Consider the following 25,295-nt stretch of genomic DNA (forward strand, 5'->3'; position numbering starts at 1 on the left):
TATGTCCAGAATGCCAGAATCACATACCTAGCTGCCTACTTGCCAGTGCAAAATTAATAAGCCTCAAAAGAATTCTTTGAAATAATATTTTATTGATTTGAGAGAAACATCAATTTGTTGTTCCACTTATTTATGCACTCATTAGCTGATTCTTGTATGTGCCCTGACTGGGGATTGAACCCACAACCTTGGCATATTGGGAACATACTCTAACCAACTGAGCTACCCGGCCAGGGCTCAGACAGGGTTCTTGATTCCAGACCTCCTCCCACCTCCATTCCTATACACAACTCTCTGAGTTGATGGCATCACCATTCATCCAGTTGCTCAGCTCAGAAACCCTGACATTATCCTCGACTCCTCTCTTTTCCTCACCCCTCAAGATCCAATCCATCAGGAAGTTTTGTGAGTTCTTCCTGTAAAATACATCCAGCATCCCAACAACTTTTCACCACCCACTACTGTTACCCAGATCTAAGCCACCATCAGCAACTTTGACAGCAATACCTTTCTTGACTGGCCTTACAGCTTAAACCCTTCCTTTTCCAGTCAGGTCTCCACATAGCTGCCTTCTGGTCTTTTAAAAATGTAAATCAGGCCATGTCATTCCCCAAGTGTGACCTGGCATCACAGTTGGAATGAAATTGCAGCGAGCGCTTCCACAAGCTGCAGCGCCCTTTGCAAGCCCGTGGCTCCCACCTCTCTGCCTGTCGGCTCCTCCCTTCTCTCTTCAGCTCTTGCTCCCTTCTGTCCAGCCACACAGGCCCATTTAAACATGCCGAGCCTATCTCTGGGGTCCCCTCTGTGTGGGATGTTCTTTCCCCAGACTCTCTGTTTCTCACCCTTCACACCTCTGCTCTCGTTACCTCTTCAGAGGGGCCTTTCCAGACCACCTTATCTTACCTTGTCAACTCCCTCCCCACATCACTTTCTACCTACCCCCATCCATACTTAGTTTTCTTTCTTTTTAAGACAAAATATTTTATTTATGTATTTTTAGAGAGGGGAATGGAATGAGGAAGAGGAGAGAAACATCAATGTGTGGTTGCCTCTCCTACTGGGGACCTGGCCTGCAACCCAGGCATAGGCCCTGACTGAGAATCAAACCAGTGACCGTTTGGATTGCAGGCTGATGCTCAATCCCCTGAGCCACAGCAGCCAGGGCTCACCAGCCAGGACCATACTTAGTCTTTTAATAAGTGCCAAGGTAAAAAATGAAATAATTTTTGTTTATGTGGTTGTTCTCTGTCTTGCCCACTAGAAGGTAAGCTTTGTGAGAGCAGGGACTTGTTGGTGCCAGTAAATATTTGTTGAGTCAGTTAATGAGTGAGTGGTATCACTGTCATCTCGGTCTCTATACACAGCAAGCACTTGGTACAAGTTTGCTCAGTGGAGAGCCTTAGAATCCTGGCCATGATTTTGAAAATCCCAGGCCCGGTGTAGGCCCCTCAGGGCCTTGGGGATAAAAGATGCATGAACTGACTGGGATTCCTGGAGGGCTCTGCACGCTTTGCCAAGGGCACAGTGATGACCCAGCTGTGGGGTTGGAGGTTTCAGAGGACTGCCCATAAGCCTTCTGATGCTGCCATGGCCATTTCTTTGACCGCTCGAGCCCTTCTCTCTGTCTTCCAGTTCAGCTCTGTGTGCATTCCAGAGTCCTCTGCCAGCCCTGCAATGGGGGAGGCAGAGCCAAGGAAGCTTTTCTGTGATGAACTCATGGCAGGGAGGGGTCCACAATAGTTGTCACAGGAGGCAAGAGGACTACTGAGTGCAAAAGAGAGGCCAGGCAGCCAGGCCCAGAGTTGCCTGATCAGCACCCATCTGGTCCCAGTGTTCTGGCCTGAACTTTCCTGACCTGGGGCCTGCTGCCTTGCCTTAATCCAGAAATATTCCTCCGAATGAACAGATTGGGCCTTCCATGTTCCAACCCAGCTCCAGGGATTCTGGGAATCCTGGTAGGTGTGGATAGCTTCTGAACTGAGAGTTAAAGCTGTTTCAAGATTTGTTTGTATTCAAGGAGGGTGGTCTGTGGGCTCCAGTTACTGTAGAAGATGACCTTCCCGATGACCTTTCTTCTGATGGTCGTGGCTCTCTGGCACACACTGTATTGCAGCTGAGTTGAAGCTGGGAGACAATGTAGGATCACTGTTTTCCTGGCAAATGTGGATGCTCATTCATTCACATGTCATTAAAAATGTACTCAGTTGTTATGTGTGCTGGAATACAGTTTTTTGAGATGTTTAACAATAAATATTCCTCTGTCCATGTAGTTTACCACTCTCCCCTTAACTCGTCCCTTCACTCTCTCCTTCATTCAAGGTGCCACTTTTTTGGTTGTCTGTGCCCGCAGGGAAGGGGTGTAATAGAGATGTAAGAAAAATCAGAGAGGCTTTCTTGCTTCGGTATCCAAAATGTGTACCCTTCCATGATTAAAGAGGACTCCAGAAATACATAAAATCTTTCTGAGAGAGAGAGAGAGGGGCTTCCCAAACCTCACCCTCAAATAAAGAAGAGGTTTCCCTGGGGCTGGGAGAAAGAAAAGACAAAGGGGAAAATAATAGGAACAGAGACTCTGGTGGTATGTGGAGGGACAAGTCTGCCTTCTAGACAGAGCCCCCAAGAGGCCAAGCTGAAGCTTGGGGATTTCTTGACTCCAAGGAAGGAGCAGCCTGATTCCCACGCTCTTACATGTGGCACAGAAGGGGAGAGTGCTTCCAGCCCAGAAGGGCCCTGGCTGTCAGGAATAGGAGAAACAGGGGTGGCAACTGGCATGGGCTGATGACCAAAGGCCAGATGCTCACTTCCATCATCTTAATGGGCTGGGGGAGAATTGTGGGGTGGACTCCAAAAGACATTAAATTTGTTCCTTTGGAAGAATGGGAATTGAAACTCAAAATTAAGTGTGTGTGCGTGCACACACATACACACACACACTATACTTCAAAAAGAAAGTTTTTGAGCTCCTACTGGGTACTGGGCTGGGATCAGCTAAAGACACCAGGTCTCATTTTTATGCTGAACAGAGTGGCTTTTTGGGCTTTCTCCGAAGTGTATCTGTTCATCTCCTTTTCCTGGTCAGCACCCCTTTCAACTCCAGCCGGGCACACAAGGGCCTTCACAGTGGGTCCCCTCCTTACTTACTTTTTTCCCCCTCACCACACCGAGTCTTCTGTGCTCCACCCCAAATGCTTTTCTCCCAGGAGACTTGTGTTTTCTTGCCTTTGTGCTGCTGCCTGCATAGCTTTCACTGTCTAGGAAATTTTCTTCTGATGTTTTATTTTATTTTATGTTTTTGGCAGCGGGGGGCTAACATCATTACAAAATACTTCAATTCCCTGGTCAGAAATAATTGCTTCTCTCTTGGAGCTCTAACCAGCATGGCTGCATTCATTTTTGTCTAGTACTTCTTGTTTGGTGCTTTAGTGAGAGACAGTTGTTTATGGATCTGCCTCTTCTGTCTTTGAGTTACGTTGGGCAGAAGCCACATCTCTTTCCTTCCTGTCTCTGGCATTACCCTGAGGCTTGGCATAGGGCAGATACTGGTGACTGATGAAAGGATGAACAGCACAAACGACCCTGCGTGAGAGGGGTGGAAATTAAGTTATAGCGATGATGCATGTAAGTGCACATTAATAGTTCAAAAATTTGTAATGGGTCTTATTATTGTTGCTAATGGCATTATTATTGGTAGAGATGTTATATCCCAAATGGCCGGACCCTCCCACTTAGTGACTCCTGAAATGGAGCAGCAACATTACAATCCAACCTCTTTATTGTCCGTATGAGGAAATAGGCCCACAGAGCCCGGCCTCTTTTCGCCGAACTGTTTTCTATTGTGGCGTAATTACTCTCCTTAATTCAGTAATATTTAAACTCTTTTGAATGTGTGCATTCAAAATAATTTTGAAAAACTTTAAATAGTCATCTAAATTTTTTCATCATAATTTTGAATAGTCAGAAGGGATGTAATTTGTGGATTATTGTAAATACAGGGGTGGGTAAAAGTAGATTTACAGTGGTAATACAAATAAATAGTGCAATAAGTAATAAAAGAATAAGTGTTTTGTGTACTCACAACTGTAAACCTACTTTTTCCCACCCTGTATATTTTTTAAAAGTTGGATTATTGTGAACATCTCAAAGTAAGGCTGTAACATCACTCCTTTAAAGATACCCAGTGGATGGGAAATAGTGAAGTAATTTGGTACCTAGCATCACTCATTAAAAAATGCATAAACAAAAATACACAAACTGTTTTTAAATACTTGCTTATTTTCTTTCTTTTTCCTCCTTACTCATACTTCCACTCCACAAAGTATTAATGTAATTTTTTGGCTTGAAAATCTTTTATCCAGCACTCTATTGTAGTTCACTGCGATAAAAATACATATATACACAGCTTCACAGATAGGCAGATCACAGATTTTTTAGGGCAGTAAAACTACATGATACTATAATGGTGATTACTGTTAGAATGTACTGGGACATGGACCTAAGCCACCGCCTATGCTGGGACAAAGAAGGGACACGTCACTGGCTAAATACCTGACCACGAAATTCCCCAAATCAGAAGCAATTTAGGTGTAGCTGCCGGCATCCTGCTGGAAACTGGTGGAATCCTCATTGCCCTCTCCCTTCTCCCTCCAGCTTTCTACAGAATCAGCCCTCCCTGATCAGATACCCTGTACGCCTGGAGCAGATCAGCAGGGTGACTCACCCTCCTTCGGCGGGGGGTGGGGGTGGGGGGCTGCTATACACCAGAAAAGCCCTTTTACCCTTCCCCTTGGGGCTGTCCCGACCCAGCCCTCCCAATCGATCCCATTGTCCCGCCTGCATTAAAAGCCCCTAATTGGACTTTTCTGGCTCCGGGTCCTATTTTTTAGCCACCTCGGCTACACAACACATGTCATCATACATTTGTGTAAACCCCTCAAATATACATGATATTTGGGTGACCATATGTCAATGGAGGTTCATTAGTTGTAACACATGTACACATGTAACACATCCCCCTGGTGGGGGATATTAATTTTGGGAGTGGCTATGCGTGTGTGGGGGCAGAGTGGTTAGAACTCTCTGTACCTTCCTCTCAAATTTGTCCTGAACCTAAAAACTGTGCTCAGAAAAAGTCTATTTATATGTAAATTTATACTTAATATTTTTCTTTCTTGTGGTTATGCTTTTTATTTTTTTTCTCTTGGATCAAGTTATCATTACGATCGTAATTTATACAGCAATGAAAATCACATAATGGCCTAACAGTCAAGTGTATTAGAATTTCAATTATGATGCTGGATTGGTGTTTCTGGTACCTTGAATTATCTAATGGACGATTTGCTCTCTGGGTTTTGTGTTGTTGTTCCTCGTGGCATCACATTCTAGTAAGATTTGGGAGGGGGGTACTAAAATGAGAACCATGACTACTAGCGACTTTTCTGCAGGTCAGTTTTAGAGAACGTAAGAAAGTTGAATTATGTGAAACTTTGTGTGTCCACGCCACCTAGAGAATCTCAACATGCCCGCAGGGACAGACGTACCTCAGTTTGAAGACCAAGAACTTAAATCACCTCTCACAGGTCCCAAGGGTCACTTGACCACCCACTGCCTGGCCAGCACTTCCCGCTTCCGGTCCGAGAAAGAACGCACGCCCCCACCTTACAAACTCCGCCGCGCCCCGCCCCTTCCGGCCCGGGAGGTTTGATTCTCTTGGCGGGCGGAAGCGGCTAAATCCACAGGATCCTAAAGGCTCAGAGGGACTCTTCCCACTCGCCGCTTCGCCAGCAACCTTAGGTGGGCACCTTTGTCCCTGTTGCCCGGCCGCGATCTGTCCCGCTCTTGGCTCTTCAGGTCAGTGTCTCCAGCCGGTGTCCTGGCAGTTCGCGGCGCGGGGGAACAGCGGCGTGAGCCCAGCTTGCTCCCGGCTGAGAATTTTACCGGAGCCACACCTTACCGATCCACTTCACTGGATGACATATTTCGCTTTTCCGAGGCCCCCGGTTTTCTCCTTCGTAAATAGGGGTAACGATCGAAATTACCGCAGGGTTATCAGTAAGGTAGGTGTGCAGGCAAAACGTTTGTCACCCAGCAGCTCGACAGATGTGAATTCCCATTCCGCGTTGCCATGACGCTTCTCCGCGAAAGAAATTCAAAGAAGGGCTCGGAGTTATTTCTGTTCATGCAACTCAGTTTACTGGGGCAGTCCAGTAAAAAAGGAAGGGTGTTATGTGTTATCATCACCTTTTCAGAGTCCAAAGCCTTCGTCTCCCTTTCTCCAAGTAATGGCTTGAGAGGTTCACGCTGAAAGGGGAATATGCACCGAGTGCTCTAGCAGTAAAAAGAGCAGCTCCTTCCAAGAAACCTGTGGGAAGAAGGGACACTCCCAAAGGAGAGCATCCCAAAAGAGTGAACAGGCCTCTAGCATCTGGGATGAAGTAATTGTTCTTGAGCTTCACCTTTGGTATTTTTCTTTGGTAGTGAAATGGGGGAAGGTGAAGGAGGGGGTACATCAGAGGTGCCTGGAGCTTTGCTTAGAGGCCAGTGTTCCTAAATTTTTTGTTCACATTTTGGTTTCCTTTAACCATGTTGTGTGGGAGAAATCAGAAATGCCCTTCCTGCACACCTTCATGGGTTTGTTTCACCAGTGACTCTGCCTTTCCTGTGTATCTGCTGTGGATCAATGAGATAAGCAAATCAATCCCTTAAAACCTTTAGGAATGAATGCCTCTTTGCTGGTGCTCCCAGAAGCCTCTGCAAGGGTGCAGGACTGAATGTTAATTAAATGTATTACAAGGCACATGATAAGTCATTCTGTATTCTACTTGTCGTTTGAAATAGCCTCAGCATTAGTGTCTTACCAAGCTCACTAGATAAGGTAAATGTGTTATGCAGCAATGAATAGCATAGCCTAAATAATGCCATGTTAATAAGAAAACTTGGCCCTGGCCGGTGTGTGTCAGTGGATGGAGAACTGGCCTGTGAACCAAAGGGTTGCTGGTTGGATTCCCAGTCTAGAGCACATGCCTGGGTTGTGGGCCAGGTCCCCAGTAGGGGATTCGGCAGAGGCAACCACACATTGATGTTTCTCTCCCTTTCTTTTTCCCTCCCTTCCCCTCTGTCTAAAAGTAAATAAATAAAATCGCTCTAAAAAAAAAAGAAAGAAAATGTGTTGCTATCCTATAAAATTTAATGATAAACCTCCCCTCATTATCTAAGCAATTTCTTATTTCCTCAGAGAAATTCAAGACCCCAATTATATGTGCCCCCAATTCTTCTACTTAGTCATACTCAGAAGGATATTTAGGTGTCTGATTAGGGTCTACAGTTGAGGGGCTGCCTTCCATATTGACAGATCATATACCTCCTTTAGCAAGTCCAATCACAAGTCTTTCCTATGTTCAATATTTCCAAACCCTAGATGATAAACAGGGCACTTAAAATATTTAGAAACAGCCCTGACCGGTGTGGCTCAGTGGGTTAGGCATTGGCCCACGAAGCAAAAGGTTACCAGTTCAATTCCTGATCAGGGCCCAGGTTCCCTGTTTGGGGCATGTGAGAGGCAGCTGATCGACAGATATTTCTCTCGCTCTCTCCCTCCCTTCCCCTCTCTCTAAAAGTAAATAAAATATTTACAGAACTTTAGAACCAGCATAAATAAAATCGAAGAAAGAAAAAGAGAGGGTACACAAGTTCAATCTTACATTGGTGCAAGTTGATCTTTATTAGTTGACCAGAGGCCACGACCTGGAAGTTTAAAAGTCATTTTGGAGAAATCTGTCAAGAAGTTAATTATGACACTCATCAAGAGAAGTGAATTCCAACATCATATAAATTGCTTTCTTTCTCTGTGTGGCAAGTTAGAGTAACCCAGTCCTTGTATGGAATTTAGACGTGCAGTGGTGGCAATTAGGATTCTTGTATTGCCTGAGGCCTGCTTTGTTCCCTTTGTCCATTGCCATCTCATGGGTTTTAAACTTTGAAATGTCTCTTTGTGTTCCCTCTTTAGCCACTGTGACCTGAATATGCCAATGCTGCATTAGTTGAGGCTTTGCTCTGTAATGAACCTGATAGCCCACTTTTTAAAAAAAGATTTTAGCCCTGGCTGGTGTGGCTCCGTGGATTGAGTGCTGACCTGTGAACTGAGAGGTTGCTGGATCAATTCCCAGTCAGGGAACATGCCTGGGTTGTGGGCCAGTTCCCCATTTGGGGCCATGTGAAAGGCAACCAAACCTCTCACATTGATGTTTCTTGCCCTCTCTCCCTACCTTCCCCTCTCTCTAAAAGTAAATAAATAAAATAAGTCTTTAAAATGTTTTATTTATTTTTAGAGAGAGGGGAAGGGAGGGCAAAATGGAGGGAGAGAAACATTGATGCGCACAAGAAATATTGATCAGTTGCCTCTTGCATACTCCCAAATGGGGACTTGGCCTGCAATCCAGGCATGTGCCCTGACTGGGAATTGAACCAGCGACCTTTCGGTTTGCAGGCCAGTGCTCAGTCCACTGAACCACACCAGCCAGAGCTAGACATACACTTTTATAGCAGGCAGCTTTCCAAACATTTATAGCCTGACACGTCCCCATTTCCAATCTCCTGCTCTTTCTCTTACCCGCCATAAGGATTCCAAACGTTTCTTAGTCTCGTGTTGACCTTTATACCTTTACTGCTGTTATTGGCTGTTTTTGAAATTTCTTGGTCCTTTGATTCCTGTTTTTTGGGGGCGTGGTGGGGGCAGGTTGTGGTTCTACTTCATTCCCACATTTGCTGCACTGACAAATGCCCTTTCAAAGATTTCTGAGTTAGTACTGCTGCCAAAGATATTTCTCATCCTGTCCCTTATGTGCCCACTGAGAATAGATAGGATCTTTGTGCTGTCTCCTTGCTCGGAGTTAAAAGATACGTGAAATCAGAATGTTTTAGGCATTTTAATAGATTATTCTATTTATTTAAAAAATGTTTTAATTGAATTTATTGGGATGATACTGACTAATAAAATTATATAGGTTTCAAGTGTCCAATTCTGTAATACATTATCTGTATATAGTGTTGTGTGTTCACCACCCCAAGTCAGGTCTCCTTCTGTCACCATTTAGCCTTCCCTTTACCCTCTTCTACCTCCCCCTACCTCCCTAAAAGGACATTTTAGTATATGTCTTGCAGAAGTGAACACCTAAAAGGATATTTTAAAAATATCTCTTGTGACCCTGGTCAGTGTGGCTCAGTTTGTTGGAGTGTTGTCCTGTACATCAAAAGGTTGGGGGGTTCAATTCCTGGTCAGGACAAAAGAAAAAAAAATCTTTTGTGGCCCTTGAGCTGGCCCTTGATAATTTCATTTTTTTCTTCACCTCAATTAAGATGACCCATCCTCACTTAATAGACCTTGCTGACTACTCTTTCTTTCCTTTATAAACTCACTAACTCCTGAGGTAGAACTCACACTCTAGGTCTTCCAATGTTAGGACTGTTTTGTTTTGTTTTTTAAAGATTTTATTTATTTATTTTTAGAGAGAGAAGGGAGGGAGAAAGAGAGAGAGAGAGAGAAACATCAATGTGCAGTTGCTGGGGGTCATGGCCTGCAACCCAGGCATGTACCCTGACTGGGCATCGAACCTGCGACACTTCGGTTTGCAGCCTGCGCTCAATCCACTGAGCTACGCCAGCCAGGGCAGGACTGTTTTTAAGGCTTAGGAACATGCTGGTCACTCAGCTCTGGATGAGACAGGATGAAGAACAGAGAACCTGAAGGTAGTGAACATGGTTCTGGCCATCCATCAATCCCAGAGCCCTCAGCGGGCTTGCTAGGACTCTAGAAGGGAGACTATCTGGCTCTAAAAATGAGCACCAGCACCAGGTTTTAACTACTGAGGAGTAGTGATCAAGATGATTTTCTCTGCCCTTTCCAGGTGAAACTGTGCTTCCCAGGTGCCAGTTGGCTATACCTGTAACTCAGCCTTTCAAATTATTAGAGAGAATGGGGTCCTAGCATCCTGAACCCTGTGCTGCCATAGCTAGTCTATGGCTAGGTCACCGAGGGAGATTGGTACACAGGAGACAGGCCAGGCAAAGGAGGATTTCATCACTAGCTGGGTCTTGGCCTCAAACCCCTTTGTGAACTCCAGAGCCCTAGTGTCCTGTGCTGGACTGTATAGAAGACTCTTTGTGCCTGACTCAGTGACCTCCATTTTCCTGGGCCCCTCTGATTCCTGCTTGGCTATCTAAGGGGTGTGGGGGCATCTCTTCCCAAGGTTGAAATCTTGAGTTTTGTCCTGCTACATTAGCCTCTAGGAAGAAGCGCTCCTTAGAGAAACCATTTCTGTGTAGGTTCACCTTTGAATCCATGTCTACCTATAAAGAAAGCTCCAATCTCTAGCACCTACTCAAGTCCTGGGACTTGACCTATATGTGGGTACTTTTAGAAAATGTATTTACAAATCTCCCTCCCAGAAAGTTTCTTTTACCAGTTTTACTTTTTTCTTCCTTAGCTTCTGTGAAACTGTATTCTTTTAATTATTTCTAACTTCTTTCTCTGCCTCTTCCTCTTACGCCTCCTTCTGGTATGGGTGAGGCCTCAGCTGTCTACGTTCACAGTTTTGTCTTTCTTAAGTCTTTTTCTTACGTCTTTTTATACTAACTGTAACTGACTTTGTGTATGGTGTGTGATGAAGATCCATTATTTTTTTTTTTCCTTTTTCTCCCATATGGCTAAGCAATCGTCCTTGTTCTAAATCTATACTTCCATTTATTGGTACCTCTAAAAGCAGTTTTAGTTCAGTATATGTCAACTTTCCTGCCTCTGGTATCTTTGCACCTAAATTCCTTCTTTCTAAAATGCTCTTCCTTTTATTCTTTTTGGGACAACAACTCCTCTTAAGGTTCACCAACCAAAGACCACTAAGAACACAATCTATAGTAAAAAAAAAAAAAATAGGTGTTTTTAGTTTGCTGTTGCAAGAGAAACCATCCTCCATAGGACCTCGGAGCATCTCAGTAAGGAAGAGTAATTTGAAAGGCGCTCATAGGATTTGGGCTTATGGTGGATGATTTTTCAGAAGGAATTAGGGAAGTAGGAACCAGTTTTGGAATGACTACTATCAAAGAGCTGGAGCATTTCAGCATTTGGGTATCTTAGAATGACATTGTGTTGGGATACAGTGATCCCTCACCTATTGTGGGAGTTACTTTCCAGAGACCCCTGCGATAGGTGAAAATCCACAAAGTAGCGGCGATATATTTTTTTATTATTTACATATATTTTAAGGCTTTATAAACCCTTCCCACACTCCTATAAGCCTTTTCCACTCTCTTATTAACCTTTCCCACACTCTTATAAACACTTCATATGCTCTTAAATACTTTCTACACTCTTAAACCTATGTAATTTTAACAACATATAAAATTCTATATGGGTACTCACCAGTGAAGTATACTACAACTCGAATGATGAAGATCGTGAATTATGTAGCTGTGCAGTACTGATGGCGATGAAGGTGATGATGATGAGATGAATGTACTGCACAGCCAAGAAGAGCATTACAGCTCTTCTGAAGGCACCACTTCATCAGGTGCTTCATCAGGTGGTGCAGTATCTTCGCCCTGGGCCGTAACTACTATTTCTGCTAAAGGTGTAGGCGTAACTGATCTCTTTGTCCAAGTGATGAACATAGTTATGGGGAGTTGCTGGTGCTGCTTTTTATCTGCAGAGACAGCTTCTCCATGCAGAGAAACACTCTTGAGTTCAAAGCGTCTCTGAAATTTGTCAAACCAGCCCTTGCTGGCACTGAATGGGGTTGCTCTGGTGGGAGAAGCACTGGAGTCTTGCTTCTGTATTGTTGTCCTCATCTTCATCCTCGTCACCATTGTGAGCGTCTGTGCTTTCCGCAAAACTATCATAAAGTTTTTTGGCCTTCGTCTGGATGGTGTTGGTATCCAGCGAGATATTCTTCTTGCAGTCATTTATCTACAGGGCCAATGCAGACTCCATCCTCACAATGGCCTTAACTGTGGGAAGTGACCACCCTCTTTGCAGTTTTGTTAAAAGTCATTGTTGCTGTAGACCTAATATTCTTCTCATCTTTCTTTATGTAGCAAACAGTAGATTTGTTGATCCCGTAATGGTGGCCTACAGCCCCATAGCTTTTGTCTTCCTTTAACATGTTGAGAAGTTCCATCTTTTCTTTGATGGTAAGCATATTCCTCCGGTGCTTGGGTTCACTGCCAGAAGCCTTAGAAGGCACAGAACGTTTGGGTGGCATCTAGGGCTTGAAATAAATTCAAACTTTTATGAAACTTTTTGTTTCACAAAAACACAACACGGCAGAGCAACACTACATGCAGCGATCAGACAGTGATGTGAAGTGGACGAGGAGAGATGCTGAATGTATGGGCACAGTGCTGGAGAGCAAACAGACTGATGCTATGATCACTGAGCCAATCAGTGCCCAGGATACAGAACACAGTGCTGTGGTTGGTCACCTTCCATTCCATCAGCCAGTAGTGTGCTGTGTACAATCTCACATTGGCAAACTTGTGCAAACAGGAGTAGTGGCATACTGCATTTCCATTGTGTACAGTACGGTATTCATCCGCTGATGAAATACTGTATTTTATTTCGATTTAATATTCTTTAAATGTTTGAATTAACATTTTTTAATATTTTTTATATTGTTTTATTTTTTAGGCAAAAATAGTAAAATCATAAATATTATATAAATAACTATATACTGCAAAATCCCACCATAAGCGAAAACTCCACGATACAGAATTAGATATATATATATTTTTTAAAAACCTGTGATACAGTGAAGCCGCAGTAAGTGAACCACAATATAGTGAGGGATGAATGTATTATTTATGGGAAAGAAGCAGTAAGTCACATAAAGGATTGTTCTCATTTTAACAGCTTTGCTTAGAAACATTGTTTACATAGTCTTGTCCAGGTCCTATTGGAAATACTGTTCAAGTTTTGGTAGGAATAGCCAGTCTGATTACCAGTCCAGCTGATAAACATCACCTTTTCTCACTTCTTATCTTTTGAATTAGGTCTTGGCTTAAATATTACCTTCTCAGTGACTCATTCTAACCACTGTTGCTTATTTCTTTTCAGTAATTATTTAATTTTATTGTTTGATGATTTGCCTTTTGTCTTCTCTACTAGAATGCAAGATCCATGAGGGCAGGGACCACATTTTGTTTCTTCTCCATTATGGCTTTCGTGCCAAGCGTGGGTCTGGCACATCATAGGTGCTCAGGAAACACATATGTGTGAATAACTGAGTGAATAAAAGAAAAGTTAGGTTAATAGTCTGACTAGTCCTGCCAGATACACTGCTAGCCTGTAGTTTAAGTCAGCTGAAAGTATATCCTCTGCAAGTGAAATAAAGCTGGTATGAGTGTGACCTTACGTATTAATGCACATAACAGGGCCCTTCTCAATCCTATGGTTTTTTGTAATACTACTTAATTTCAAAACTCAAGAAGACAGAATAAAATCTACCTAAAACTTTTACAACAAATTTTGTATATTATTTCATATATACTTGAGTATATGATATGTACTTCAGAGTATATGTAACATATGTGAAACAAAATATGTATCATATGTATCTTAAAATTATATATTATTGGAATCTTAATTTGCATTTCCCTGATGAGTAATGAGCAATTTTTTTCATGTTTTTATTGGTCATTTGTATTTCTTTGTGAAGTGCTTTTGTATTTCTTTTTTTAAAAATATAATCTTTATTATATCTTCAATTACCATTTAGTCCCCTTATGCCTCCCTGCCTCCAGCTTTTATATTTCATTTGCTTATTTTCTGTTGTGTTGTCTTTCTGTTGTATATTTTTGACTTGGGGTCTATTCTGGATAAAAATCAGTTGTTATATGTGTTGCAAATGTTTTCTCACATTTTTTTTTAAATGCTGTTTTTGGATGTGCAGAAGTCCTTTTTTTAACATTGTTTAATGTATTTTTTTATACTTAGCACTTTAAAAGATCCTCTTCTATCTTGAAATCATGACAGTATTCTATTAAAAATTTTAAAACTTTACCTTTCATATTTAAATCTCTACTTGATCTGGAATTGATTTTTATGTATGCTGTGAGATAGGAATCCAGTGTTGTTGTTTTTTTTCATGTAGCTAATTAGTTTTTCCAGCATCATATATATGCCCAAGACTTACTTATATTTGCAGTTATAAGAGTGGAGGACATAATGTCATAATAGTTCCTTTCTTGATCTTGTACTATTTGTGTTTTACAGGTTTATTTTTTTGTAAATTTGGAATTCCGGAAGTACTATGAAAGATTATGATGAACTTCTCCAATACTATGAATTATATGAAACTGTTGGGACAGGTAATTGTCATTTTTGGGGGGGGGAGAGGATAGATCAACTATTTGAGAGTGTAGTGTATTTGGGCAGACATGAGCTTTCTGGTCTAAACGTCATAGTTTTAAAATTCTTCAACCTATTCAATAAACAAAAGTGGAGCAAGAGAGAGGAGAGCAGTAGGAGAGGTCTTGTCAGTCATTTAATGTAGAATAAAAGTCATTGGACAGTTTTGAGCCAAGGAATAATCTGACCTTTGCTTTAAGGGTCACTCTCTTTGGCTGTGAAAAGATTGGGTAGGGGAGGGTAAGGGCAGAAGTAGAGAGATGTTAGGAGGTTATTGCAGTAATTCAGGTGAAGGATGCTAGAGATGATGGTGACTTGGAATAGTGTGATAGTAGTGAAGGTAGTGAAAGGCTGGGATTCTGTATAGAAACACACACATATACATATATGTGTGTGCACTTTTTGATTTATTGAGGTGTAACACAGTCAAAGATGCAAAGTACACTAAGCTTGATGGAGTTTTACATACATATAGACCCCTGTGTGTCCTGCTCATATCAATATCAAGAATATTTCCAGTCAGTACCTTTCTTTTTTCCCCAAGGTGACTAACCATTGATATGTTTTGAGGGCAGAGCCAGTGGGATTTGTTGATGGGTTGGATAGGGGGTATGAGACAAAAGAGAGAGGCTAAGGATGGCCCCTGGGTTTTGGCCCGAGCACCTGAGAAAATGGAGTTGTTATTTACTGAAATGTGGAAGACCATGGGAGGGACTACCAGGAGCTTCTCTTTAGAAATGTTAAGTTGGCACTTTCTTTTAGATACCTAAAGTGTAGACTTTCCTGCTTTTGATTCAGTTTTGAAACATGATTTCTTCACAGTTTTAAAACTGATTGGAAGTTTCATATTTTGTCTCAGCAACTTTTGTGTTCTAGCAATATTAATTATAAACCAAATTTCTAAAGAGTGAATTCTGTTTTCCTACTTGTTCATTAAAACATTAAAGATATACTGGAGAACATATTTGCCAGTGATACATTGCACAAAGGTTTAATCTCCAAAATGTGGAAAGAACTCAACACCAGGAAGACAGGCAACCCAATTAAAAAATGGGCAAAGGACCTTCTCCAAGGAGGACATACAGATGACCCATAGACATATGAAATGATGCTCAACACCAGTAGCCATCAGACAGATGCAAACCAAAACCACAGTGAGATACCACCTCATACCTGTCACAATGACCATCATTGATTAATCAACAAACAGCTAGTGCTGGTGAGGATGTGGTGAGAAGGGAACCCTAGTGCACCGTTGGTGGGAATATAGGCTCGTGTAATCACTGGAAAACAGTGTGGAATTTCCTCAAAAAATTAACAATGGAACTGCCTTATGACCTAGTGATTCCACTGCTGGTAATATACACATGTGCACCCCTTTGTTCATAGCAGCACTATTTACAATAGTCAAGTACTAGAAACAGCCCAAGAGCCCATCAGTAGATGAGTAGATTAAAAAATTGATACATTCACACAAAGGAATAAAACTCAACAGAAAGAAACAAGTTTTGCCTTTTGCAGCAGCATGGATGGAACTGGAGAATATTATGCTGTGCAAAATAAGCCAGTCAGTGGAAGACACATACTATATGATCTCACTTATAACTGGAATCTAATGAACAAAATAAACAAATGAGAAAAATAGAATCAGAGACATGGAAACATGGAACGGACTGATAGCTGCAGGAGGGGAGAAGGGAGGGGGGACTGGTGGAAGGAAGGGGAAGGGACTAGTCAAAGAACATATATGAATGTCTCATGGACACGGACAACGAAGAGGGATTGGTTGTGGGAGAGAGTGGTGGGCTGGGTGGAGGGGGGCAAAAAGGAAAACATTTGGGACAGCTAATAGAATAAACAGTAAAAAATAAAAAATTAAAGATCTGCTATTATGGTAAAAAAAAGTTCAGGTAGACATTGGATGAGCAGAGCCAATGGTTAGCCAACCAATGGCTAACACTTTGGAAGCAGCAGGAAGAAAGAGCTGTAAACTTATGGAAAAGTATGGATTGATAGAGCCTTTTAAAATCTAACAGAACAGTATTTGTTCCTGAGCCCTCGGTTTGCTCCAATGTTGATATTTGGGTCTGTCTTGCTTATCTCTTCATAATTTTCCTACACTTAGGTGGCTTTGCAAAGGTCAAACTTGCCCGCCATATCCTCACTGGAGAAATGGTAGCTGTAAAAATCATGGATAAAAATGCACTAGGGGTAAGTTTAAAATTATTTAAAAAATATTTATAGATCAGTTTTTTGAATTAAAATGCAAATTTGCTCCAATGTTCTAGTTACTACTTTTATTAGAATAATACTTATTTTTCTCTTTTTTCTTCTCAATTTTGTTATCCTCATCCTCCCTGCACCCTACCACCCCCCAGCATTGCCACCCACCACTTAGTTGATGTCCATTGGTTGTGAGGATAGTATTTCTCTAGCTTTTTAAAAATCAACAATTATGTATAACTGGCAGCTTTTAAAAAATAATCTGAGGGAAGGGGTTATTTTATCTTTAATTTTAATGCAAGGCAATGGAGCATATTTAAAGTCCAGAGGATCCATTTTTCTGCTGTTGTTTGGTGGTCTTGGAGGTGTTTCTGGGTATCAATATTGCCCTTCTTTGTCTTCTCATGACACTCTTACTCAGTGTTACCTATTTTATAGGGTACGTAGCTCTTACATCCCAGGATTTTATTCAAAGTGAACTTAGAAGTTATCTAATGAAATCCTCCTTTCCTTGGTCAGCCTCTTTTTCCTTTACATGAATGCTTCCCGGCTTGAGCTGCTCATTACCTCCCAATGCAGCCCATTCCATTTGTGGTCTTGGTTATAAGATACATAAAGTTCTTTGCTTTTATATTAAGGGAAACGTCTGTCTCTTTTGTGATCTTTATGGGTCTTTTATACCCTTTTCAGTGTTTGTACTCACCCTGAGTGATTTTTTTTCTTCTAATTCATTATTTCTCATATGGTTTAGTTTCAATCAATAATTCAGGCTTTTCAATATTTTTGTTTATCTGTGCTCAATATTATATTTACTAAGTGAATAAAAGGGCATTAAAAACCATTTTTCTTGAGCATTTAAACATTACAAATCTGATTAATTTCCATAAGCAATTTAAAATTTAATTTCAACTTTAGTATGACTTAGTCACTTAAACACTATAAACACTACAATAACAGACAAAATGTGTATTGTTGTCACAAAATGCTTTACCACATTGATACTCAAAACTTACTCTAAGCCCTGGCTGGGTAGCTCAGCTGGTTAGAGCATTGTCCTGATATGCCAAGGTTGCGGGTTCAATCTCCAGTCAGGACAGGTACAAGAATCAACCAATGAATGTATAAATAAAAGGAACAACAAACTGATGTTTCTCTCTCAATTAAAAATTCATTAATTTATTTCTAAACTTTTTATGTTTTCTGTTGTTATGCTTATTTTAGTTACTTCCTAGGACTTGAATGATATTTTGATTACTTCTAGGGTCCTAGTTATCAGACTCCCACTCCCCCCACTCTCAAAAAAATAAGATTATCATATTAGGATAGTCAAAGTTACCATTGATTCTTGGCCAAGACCTGACATCTGGTTGCATGGTTCTAGATAATTGGATCTTAAGCCACTAATGATTAGGTTGAATCTAATTCTTATCATAAAGTTTTACGTGTTACTTCATGGGTTTCTAGATTTCTGTCTTTAATATGGATTTTGAAATTCCTTTAGCTCATCCTCCTCCTTCCCAACCAGCTTTTTATTTTGAAAAATTTTAAGTCCCTAGAAATATTGGAAGACTGAGACAGTGAATACCCTCACACCTTTCACCTACGCTCACTGATTTTCAGTTCAGCATGCTTCTTGTGGAACATCGCTAAGAATAAAAGTGGTAGCTCAGGCATGCACACTAAGCAGTGTTCCTGTCATTTTCTTTTTTTGGAATGCTAACCTTCTAACTGAGTTTGAGACTTAAAAAATTTTTCTAGACTTAGTACTATTGACCCATGTCAAATTTGTCTTTCATAAAACCCTCAAGGCCTTTTTGAATGTACATACAAATAAGTTTTGTTATATGTTTTCTGTATTGTTGAACAATTGGTTTTGAGAGTGTTGATTGCTTTTGCTACTCAGTATTAAACTTGTTCATACTGATGCTTGAAACACTTCCCACACTGGTTTACTGAATGTTTAACATAATGTTTTGTCACAGAGTGATTTGCCCCGGATCAAAACAGAGATTGACGCCCTGAAGAACCTGAGACATCAGCACATATGTCAACTCTACCATGTGTTAGAGACAGCCAACAAAATATTCATAGTTCTTGAGGTTTGTAGTACGGTTAGAGACCTAAAGGGATTTGTTCACTGTCTTAGTCTGTTTGGGCTGCTATAATGAATATCACATCCTGGGAAGGTTATGAACAAAATAAATTTATTTTTCACAGTTCTGGAGACTGGGAATTCCAAGATCAAGGCACCGGTATGGTTGTGTGAAGGCTCTCTTCCTAGTTCAGAGCTAGGGTCTTCTCACTGTGTCCTTACATGGTAGAAGGGGCAAGGGGTCTCTTTGGAGCCTCTTTTTAAACAAATTTAAATTGAATTTATTGGGGTGACATTGACTAATGACATTATGTAGGTCTCAGGGATACAGTTCTATACTATATCATCTGCATATTGTATTGTATGTTCACCACCCCAAGTCAAGTCTCCTTCCATCACCATTTATTCCTCTCATCACCCTCTTCTACCTCCCTCCAATCTCAAGAGTCTTTTATGAGAGCATTGATTTCATTCACGAGGGCATCTTCCTCATGTGCTAATCAGCTCCCAAAGGCTGCCTCCTAATGTCATCTTTTCGGGTTAAATCCTAGGATTTAACTAGGATTTAAAGATGATTGACCCGCAAATTGAAATCCTAGGATTTCAACATAGGAATTTCAGGTGTGAACAAACATTCATACCATTTCCATTCACTTTATCAGTAATTAAGAGAACAGTATGTCTTACCTGGAAGATTAGAATAAATATTAAGTGGCTTACCTATTTGAGTTCTGTCTATAACAATTTAGATCAAGTAGGCATATATAATAAATTGGCAAGTCATTGTAAACACACCCTTTCTAACACAGTCCTCATGACGAGATGTGGTGTAATGGACAGAATATGTGAGAATTTGTTTCTAGGGGGAAGGATTCATTTCAGTTTATATGGTGTATTAATCTAGGGCTGTAACAAATGGCCACAAACTTGGTGGTTTAAAACAATAGAAATTTATCATCTTATAATTCTGAAGGCTAAAGACTAAAATCAAAGTGTGGGCAGGATTCTTTCTGGATAATCTGTTCTTTGCCTCTTTCCTGGTTTCTGATGGTTGCTGGTAATCCTTGGCATTCCTTGGCTTATAGATGCATCCCTCTATTTTCTGCCTGTCTTCAAATGGTCCGCCCAAATCCAATAGGACCTCATCTGATTCAATTACATCTACAAAGATCTTATTTACAAATAAAGTCACAATGATGGTACTGGGTGTTAGGACTTGAACTTTAAACATATCTTCGGGGAACACAGTTCAGCCCACAGCCTTCAGTGCATGTGTTGTAGGAACCAAATTCTTTCAAGTTTTAACTAAACCTTTCTGGCTTGAAGTGTAAGGTCCTTAGAACTCACATCATTCATCCCTTGCTTTATTTTCCTTAGCCTCAGCCAAATAGTTTGTAACTTCACATCATTTTCACAGATTAACTCTGCTTTAAAAGCACATTTTAAATTCATAATGCTGAAAGTTTTGGACCTAGAACCATTTTCTTCTTATTACACTGTACATCCACCCACATGGTTGATAGTGGTGATTTTACAGACTTTAAAAAAGCTGATCCCTTTGTCCAAACAAAATACTTAAAAAACAAAACAAAAGCAACAAAAAACCCTTCATGAACCTAGGACAAAATAGAGAAGGTGTAAGAGAGTACATATTAAAAAGTAAAATACTCTCTGTTCTGTATCCCAGTCATCCAGTTTTCTTGTGCTTCCTATAGCTTTTCCATGAACTTACAAATACCTGTGTGTATGTGTGTGTGTGTGTGTGTGTGTGTGTGTGTGTTTTACTGCAGTGCAAACTTCCATAGCACAAGTTTATTTTTTCTTTTTAAAGTATATTCTATTGATTTTGCTATTACAGTTGTCCCATTCTTTTTTCTCCTCTTTATCCCCCTCTGCCCAGTACCCCCATTCCCACCAGCATTCCTCCCCGCCTTAGTTCATGTCCATGGGTCATACATATAAGTTCTTCGGCTTCTCCATTTCCTATACTATTCTTAACCTCCCCCTGTCTATTTTGGTGCCTGCCTATTATGCTTCTTATTCCCTGTACCTTTTCCCCCATTCTTCTACCTCCGCCTTCCCACTGATAACCCTCCATGTGATCTTCATTTCTGAGATTCTTTTCCTGTTCTACTTGTATGCTTAGTTTGTTTTTGTTTTTGTTTTTTAGGTTCAGTTGTTGATAGTTATGAGTTTGTTGTCATTTTACTGTTCATAGTGTTGATCTTTTTCTTAGATAAGCCCCTTTTACATTTCATGTAATATGGGCTTGGTGATGATGAACTCCTTTAACTTGACCTTATCTGGGAAGCACTTTATCTGCCCTTCAATTCTAAATGATAGCTTTGTTTGGTAGAGTAATCTTGGATGTAGGCCCTTGCTTTTTATGACTTTGAATACTTCTTTCCAGCCCCTTCTGGCCTGTAGGGTTTCTTTTGAGAAATCAGCTGATAGTCTTATGGGAACTCCTTTGTAGGTGACTGTCTCCTTTTCTCTTGCTGCTTTTAAAATTCTCTTCTTATCTTTAATTTTGGCTAATGTAATTATGATGAGTCTTGGTGTGGTCTTCTTTGGGTCCAACTTGTTTGGGTCTCACTGAGCTTCCTGGACTTTTATGTCTGTTTCCTTCACCAGATTGGGGAAATTTTCTTTAATTATTTTTTCAAATAAGTTTTCCATTTCTTGCTCTTCCTCTTCTTCTGGTACCCCTTTGATTTGGATATTGGAACATTTAAAGTTGTCTCAGAGGTTCCTAAGCCTCCTCATTTTTTTGAATTCTTGTTTCTTCATTCTGTACTGGTGGAATGTTTATTTCTTCCTTTTGTTCCAAATTGTTGATTTGAGTCCCTATTTCCTTCCCTTCACTGTTGGTTCCCTGTGTATTTTTCTTTATTTCACTTTGTTTGGCCTTCACTTCTTCCTTTATTTTGCAGCCATATTCAGTCATTTCTGTGAGCATCCTGATTAGCAGTGTTTTGAACTCTGCATCTCATAGGTTGGCTGTCTCCTTATTGCTTAGTTTTTTCTGGAGTCTTGATCTGTTCTTTCATTTGGGCAATATTTCTTTGGGTGCACCTGTTATGTTGTAAGGGGCGGAACCTTAGGTATTTGCCAGGGTGGGGCAACCCACTTTGCTGTGTTGTGGTGCTGTGTGTGGGGGAGGGGTCAGAGAAGGAACAATGCCACTTGCTTGGCTCTTGCCCTGCTTTCAGTCACTTCCCCTGTTACCCACAAGTGAATTGCGCTCTTCGTTGTGCTCCCTGGTGCTGATTTCTGGGTGGGTGAGCTTGTGTATGTTCTAGGACCCCGGGGGCCTCTCCAACAGACTCTCCCGTGAGACTGGCAGTTTCTCCCACTGCCGCAATCCCCACAGGTGTTTTCAGTCAGAGGTTTTGAGGCTTTATTTCCCCGTGATGGAATCCAGGGTTACACAGTTTGTCTCGATCTCTAGTTGTTCCTCCCAGTTTATCTGCACATGAATGTGGGACCACTGGCCTTGCCAGCTGCTGCCTTGTCCACCTGCCGCCTCGTCCACCTGGTCTGCTAGCCGCTGCCTTGCTGCACATCCTCTCTGTCTCGGCTGCCCGTCTCTGCCCTTCCTACCAGCCTGAATGAATTTTTCTTCTTTAACACATTGGTTGTCAGACTTCCATACAGTTTGAATTTCTGGCAATTCTGGTTGTGTTTTGCTTTAAATTGGTTGTTGTCCTTTTGGTTGTGTGAGGAAGTGAAGCGTATTTACCTATACGTCCATTTTGTCCGGAGGCTACCTTTTTTCCCTATGTGTATTTTATTTATTTATTCATTTTGTATTTTTTTAAAGGTTTTATTTATGTTTCGAGAGAGGGGAAGGGAGGGAGAAAGAAAGGGAGAGAAAGATTGATGTGCGAGAGATACCTCGATCAATTGGTTGCCTCTCGCATACCGCCAACTGGGAAATAGGCCTGCAACCCAGGTAGATGCCCTGACTGGAAATTGAACCAGCGACCTTTTGGTTTGCAGGTCAGGATTCAACCCACTGATCCACACCATCCAGGGCCCTATGTATATTTTATACAGATCTATGTATGTGTCGTTTATTGGTTTATGTCACATAAATGGTCACATACTATATTCTGTACCTTGTGGTTTTTTCCCCCACTTAACATTTTAGCTTGCACACCATTTATGTACATTTATAGAGATTTTTTATGCTTTTGTTTCACTTTATTTTATATTTCTTTTGTAAAGTAGGCTTTTAAATGTCAATCTTATTGGATAGCATTGAACACAATTGATTATTGAGCTATAATTTTTATATGATAAAATGCACACAGGTGCACAGTTTGAAAAGGTACACATCCCTGTTCTTTCCACCCCAGTCAGGGGAGAAAACATTTTCATCACCCTAGGAAGTTTTATTCTGACTTTGATGTTGATCCCTGCCACCCCACCTGCCTGCTGCCCTTCTCAGTAACCACCGATCTGATTTCTGTCGCCATATATTAGTTTTACCTATTCTGGAACTTGATATAAATAGAAGCATACAGTCCATACTCTTACGTGTAATGCTTTTGGTAAGCCACCATCAATATATATGGTGTAAACAAAAAGTTTTACACCTTGCTTTTACACCTTGCTTTTTTCTCTTATACTGGAAATTGTTTTATGTCAGTTCATGAAGAACTTCCTATTTATGGCCACGTGGAATTCCATTTTATACGAGTGCCATCGTTTATATCGTGTGAACTTATTTGGGTTGTTTCCAGTCTTTTGTTGTTACAAACAGTGCTACTTCAGTGAATGATCTTGAACGTGTGTTGTTTTTGTTATGAGAGTATATCTTCAGGAGCAACTTCTAAATGTGCAACTAAGAGGTCAAAGGCTGTATACTATAGTACTATAATTTTAATTGATACTGCTAAAATGAAGTGAGGTCTTGAATGGAAACCCCAGTTTACAGAAAAAATGACGCTGCCCTGGAGAAGAAGGGGTGGAAAGCCTAAAGCTTTGTGTGCTGGTATCTATTCTCCACAACCTCGGAGGAGCCTCTGTGGACCTGGGCTCCTCATACATACTTAAAATCATTGGTCTTTGGGATGCAGAAGCAATAATTGCTGCTGGGTTTTTTGTTTCAGGTAACCATGCTAAATATGGGTGCCTTAAGATGAAATATTAGACTCTGAAAGAACTTAAAAATCACAATGGTAGTTGGTTTTACTTCTACTTACTGGTAATAAAACTGCTCGAGACCAAGAGCTATTGTTCTTTCCTGGAATAATGTTTGACTTGCCTGATCCTGAGAGTGTATTTTTCAATATGCCGCACTCAGTTCCCTTGCTTATATGTTTAATTAATTTCTCTGAGTGAGGTATGGGTTTTTTTATTTTAAATTCCTTTGAGGTGAGTTTTGCAAGTAGTAACACTATCTGTTTGACTCTGTTGCTGTTGAAGTATTGCCCTGGAGGAGAGCTGTTTGACTACATAATTTCCCAGGACCGTCTGTCGGAGCAGGAGACCCGGGTCGTCTTCCGTCAGATCGTCTCTGCGGTGGCTTACGTGCACAGCCAGGGCTATGCGCACCGGGACCTCAAACCAGTGAGTGACCGAGTTAGAGTCAGAGGGTCACCTTCGAGCTCAACATCATTTACTTGTTATTCCTAGGTTCTTTCTGTTTAGAATCTATATTTTAAAAAATTTTTTCTTTTAGAGAAAGGAGAAGGGAGGGAGACAGAGAGGGAGAGAAACATGTTTCGGCTGCCTTCTGTGTGTGCCCTGAACCCGCAGCCCAGGTGTGTGCTCTGATCATGAATCGAACCTGCGACCTTTCGGTTTGTGGGCTAACACCCAACCAACTGAGCCACACTGGCTGGTCTAGAATCTATCTTTGCTTTTTTTTTTCCCTCCACTATAATATATCACTCCCCACCTCATTTTGACTTCTAGTAGGCTTTTTTCAATGAACTTATTATTGACATTCTATTTATTTTGCCAGTTGGGTGTGATATTATAAATGTCTTTGTAATCAGCCATGGAATATAAACCTCAGGATTTCATCTCTAGGAAGAAAGAGTTTTAAGTATTTTTCATTCAGTACTCTTTCTAACCCTATCTTCCTTTAATTTTAATTCCCTTATACCTCAGAAAGGAACAGTTCAGTGCATGGACAGACTATTTTTCTTTCTTTTTTTTTTTTAAGATTTTATTTATTTATTTTCAGAGAGAGGGAAAGGGAGGGAGAAAGAGTGGGAGAGAAACATTGATGTGAGAGAAACATCAATCGGTTGCCTTTCACAAGCCCCCAGTTGGGTACCTGGCCTGCAACCCAGGCACGTGCCCTGGCTGGGAATCAAACCAGTGACCTTTCAGTTCACAGGCCAGAACTCAGCCCACTGCGCCATACTAGCCAGGGCGACTGACTGTACTTTTCAAGGACAGGTTAAAAACGTGAATACACTTTTAAGTCTGTAGGCTCCAACCTAACGTGGATGCTGGTGAACATGGATTTTAATGTTGCTTGGCACCAGGTCAGGAACCTAGAAATGGTCCAGCAGTGTGTGGCAGTGTCACTATCGTTTTCCTTCTGTTTATACTCAACCCTTTGGACTG

At 41.1% G+C, this 25,295-nt stretch overlaps 1 protein-coding gene and 1 long non-coding RNA gene across 4 annotated transcripts in view; one reads left to right on the top strand and one right to left on the bottom strand.

Moving 5' to 3' along the window:
* Window positions 1-3,259: 3,259 nt before the first annotated feature.
* LOC123820273 lies at window positions 3,260-5,642 on the bottom strand. The gene is made up of 2 exons (XR_006785926.1): window positions 5,538-5,642; window positions 3,260-3,576 (listed from the first exon to the last, which is right to left on the bottom strand). It is a non-coding gene; the product is annotated as an uncharacterized LOC123820273 (long non-coding RNA).
* A 48-nt stretch (window positions 5,643-5,690) lies between these two features.
* The window catches only part of MELK (maternal embryonic leucine zipper kinase), a 75,478-nt gene continuing 55,873 nt past the window's right edge, over window positions 5,691-25,295 (top strand). The window contains exons 1-5 of one of the 3 annotated variants that reach the window (XM_045840541.1): window positions 5,691-5,790; window positions 14,258-14,352; window positions 16,518-16,603; window positions 18,598-18,714; window positions 24,141-24,284. In XM_045840541.1, coding sequence (XP_045696497.1) covers window positions 14,295-14,352; window positions 16,518-16,603; window positions 18,598-18,714; window positions 24,141-24,284 — 405 coding nt within the window. In that variant the 5' untranslated portion in view covers window positions 5,691-5,790; window positions 14,258-14,294. Of the gene's footprint in view, window positions 6,054-14,257; window positions 14,353-16,517; window positions 16,604-18,597; window positions 18,715-24,140; window positions 24,285-25,295 lie in introns of all 3 variants that reach the window. The other 2 variants (XM_045840542.1, XM_045840540.1) reach the window with 2 other exon arrangements.

The sequence above is a fragment of the Phyllostomus hastatus genome, unplaced genomic scaffold (assembly GCF_019186645.2).
Source record: "Phyllostomus hastatus isolate PE091 unplaced genomic scaffold, TTU_PhHast_1.1 phas_contig_34, whole genome shotgun sequence".
NCBI lineage: Eukaryota > Metazoa > Chordata > Mammalia > Chiroptera > Phyllostomidae > Phyllostomus > Phyllostomus hastatus.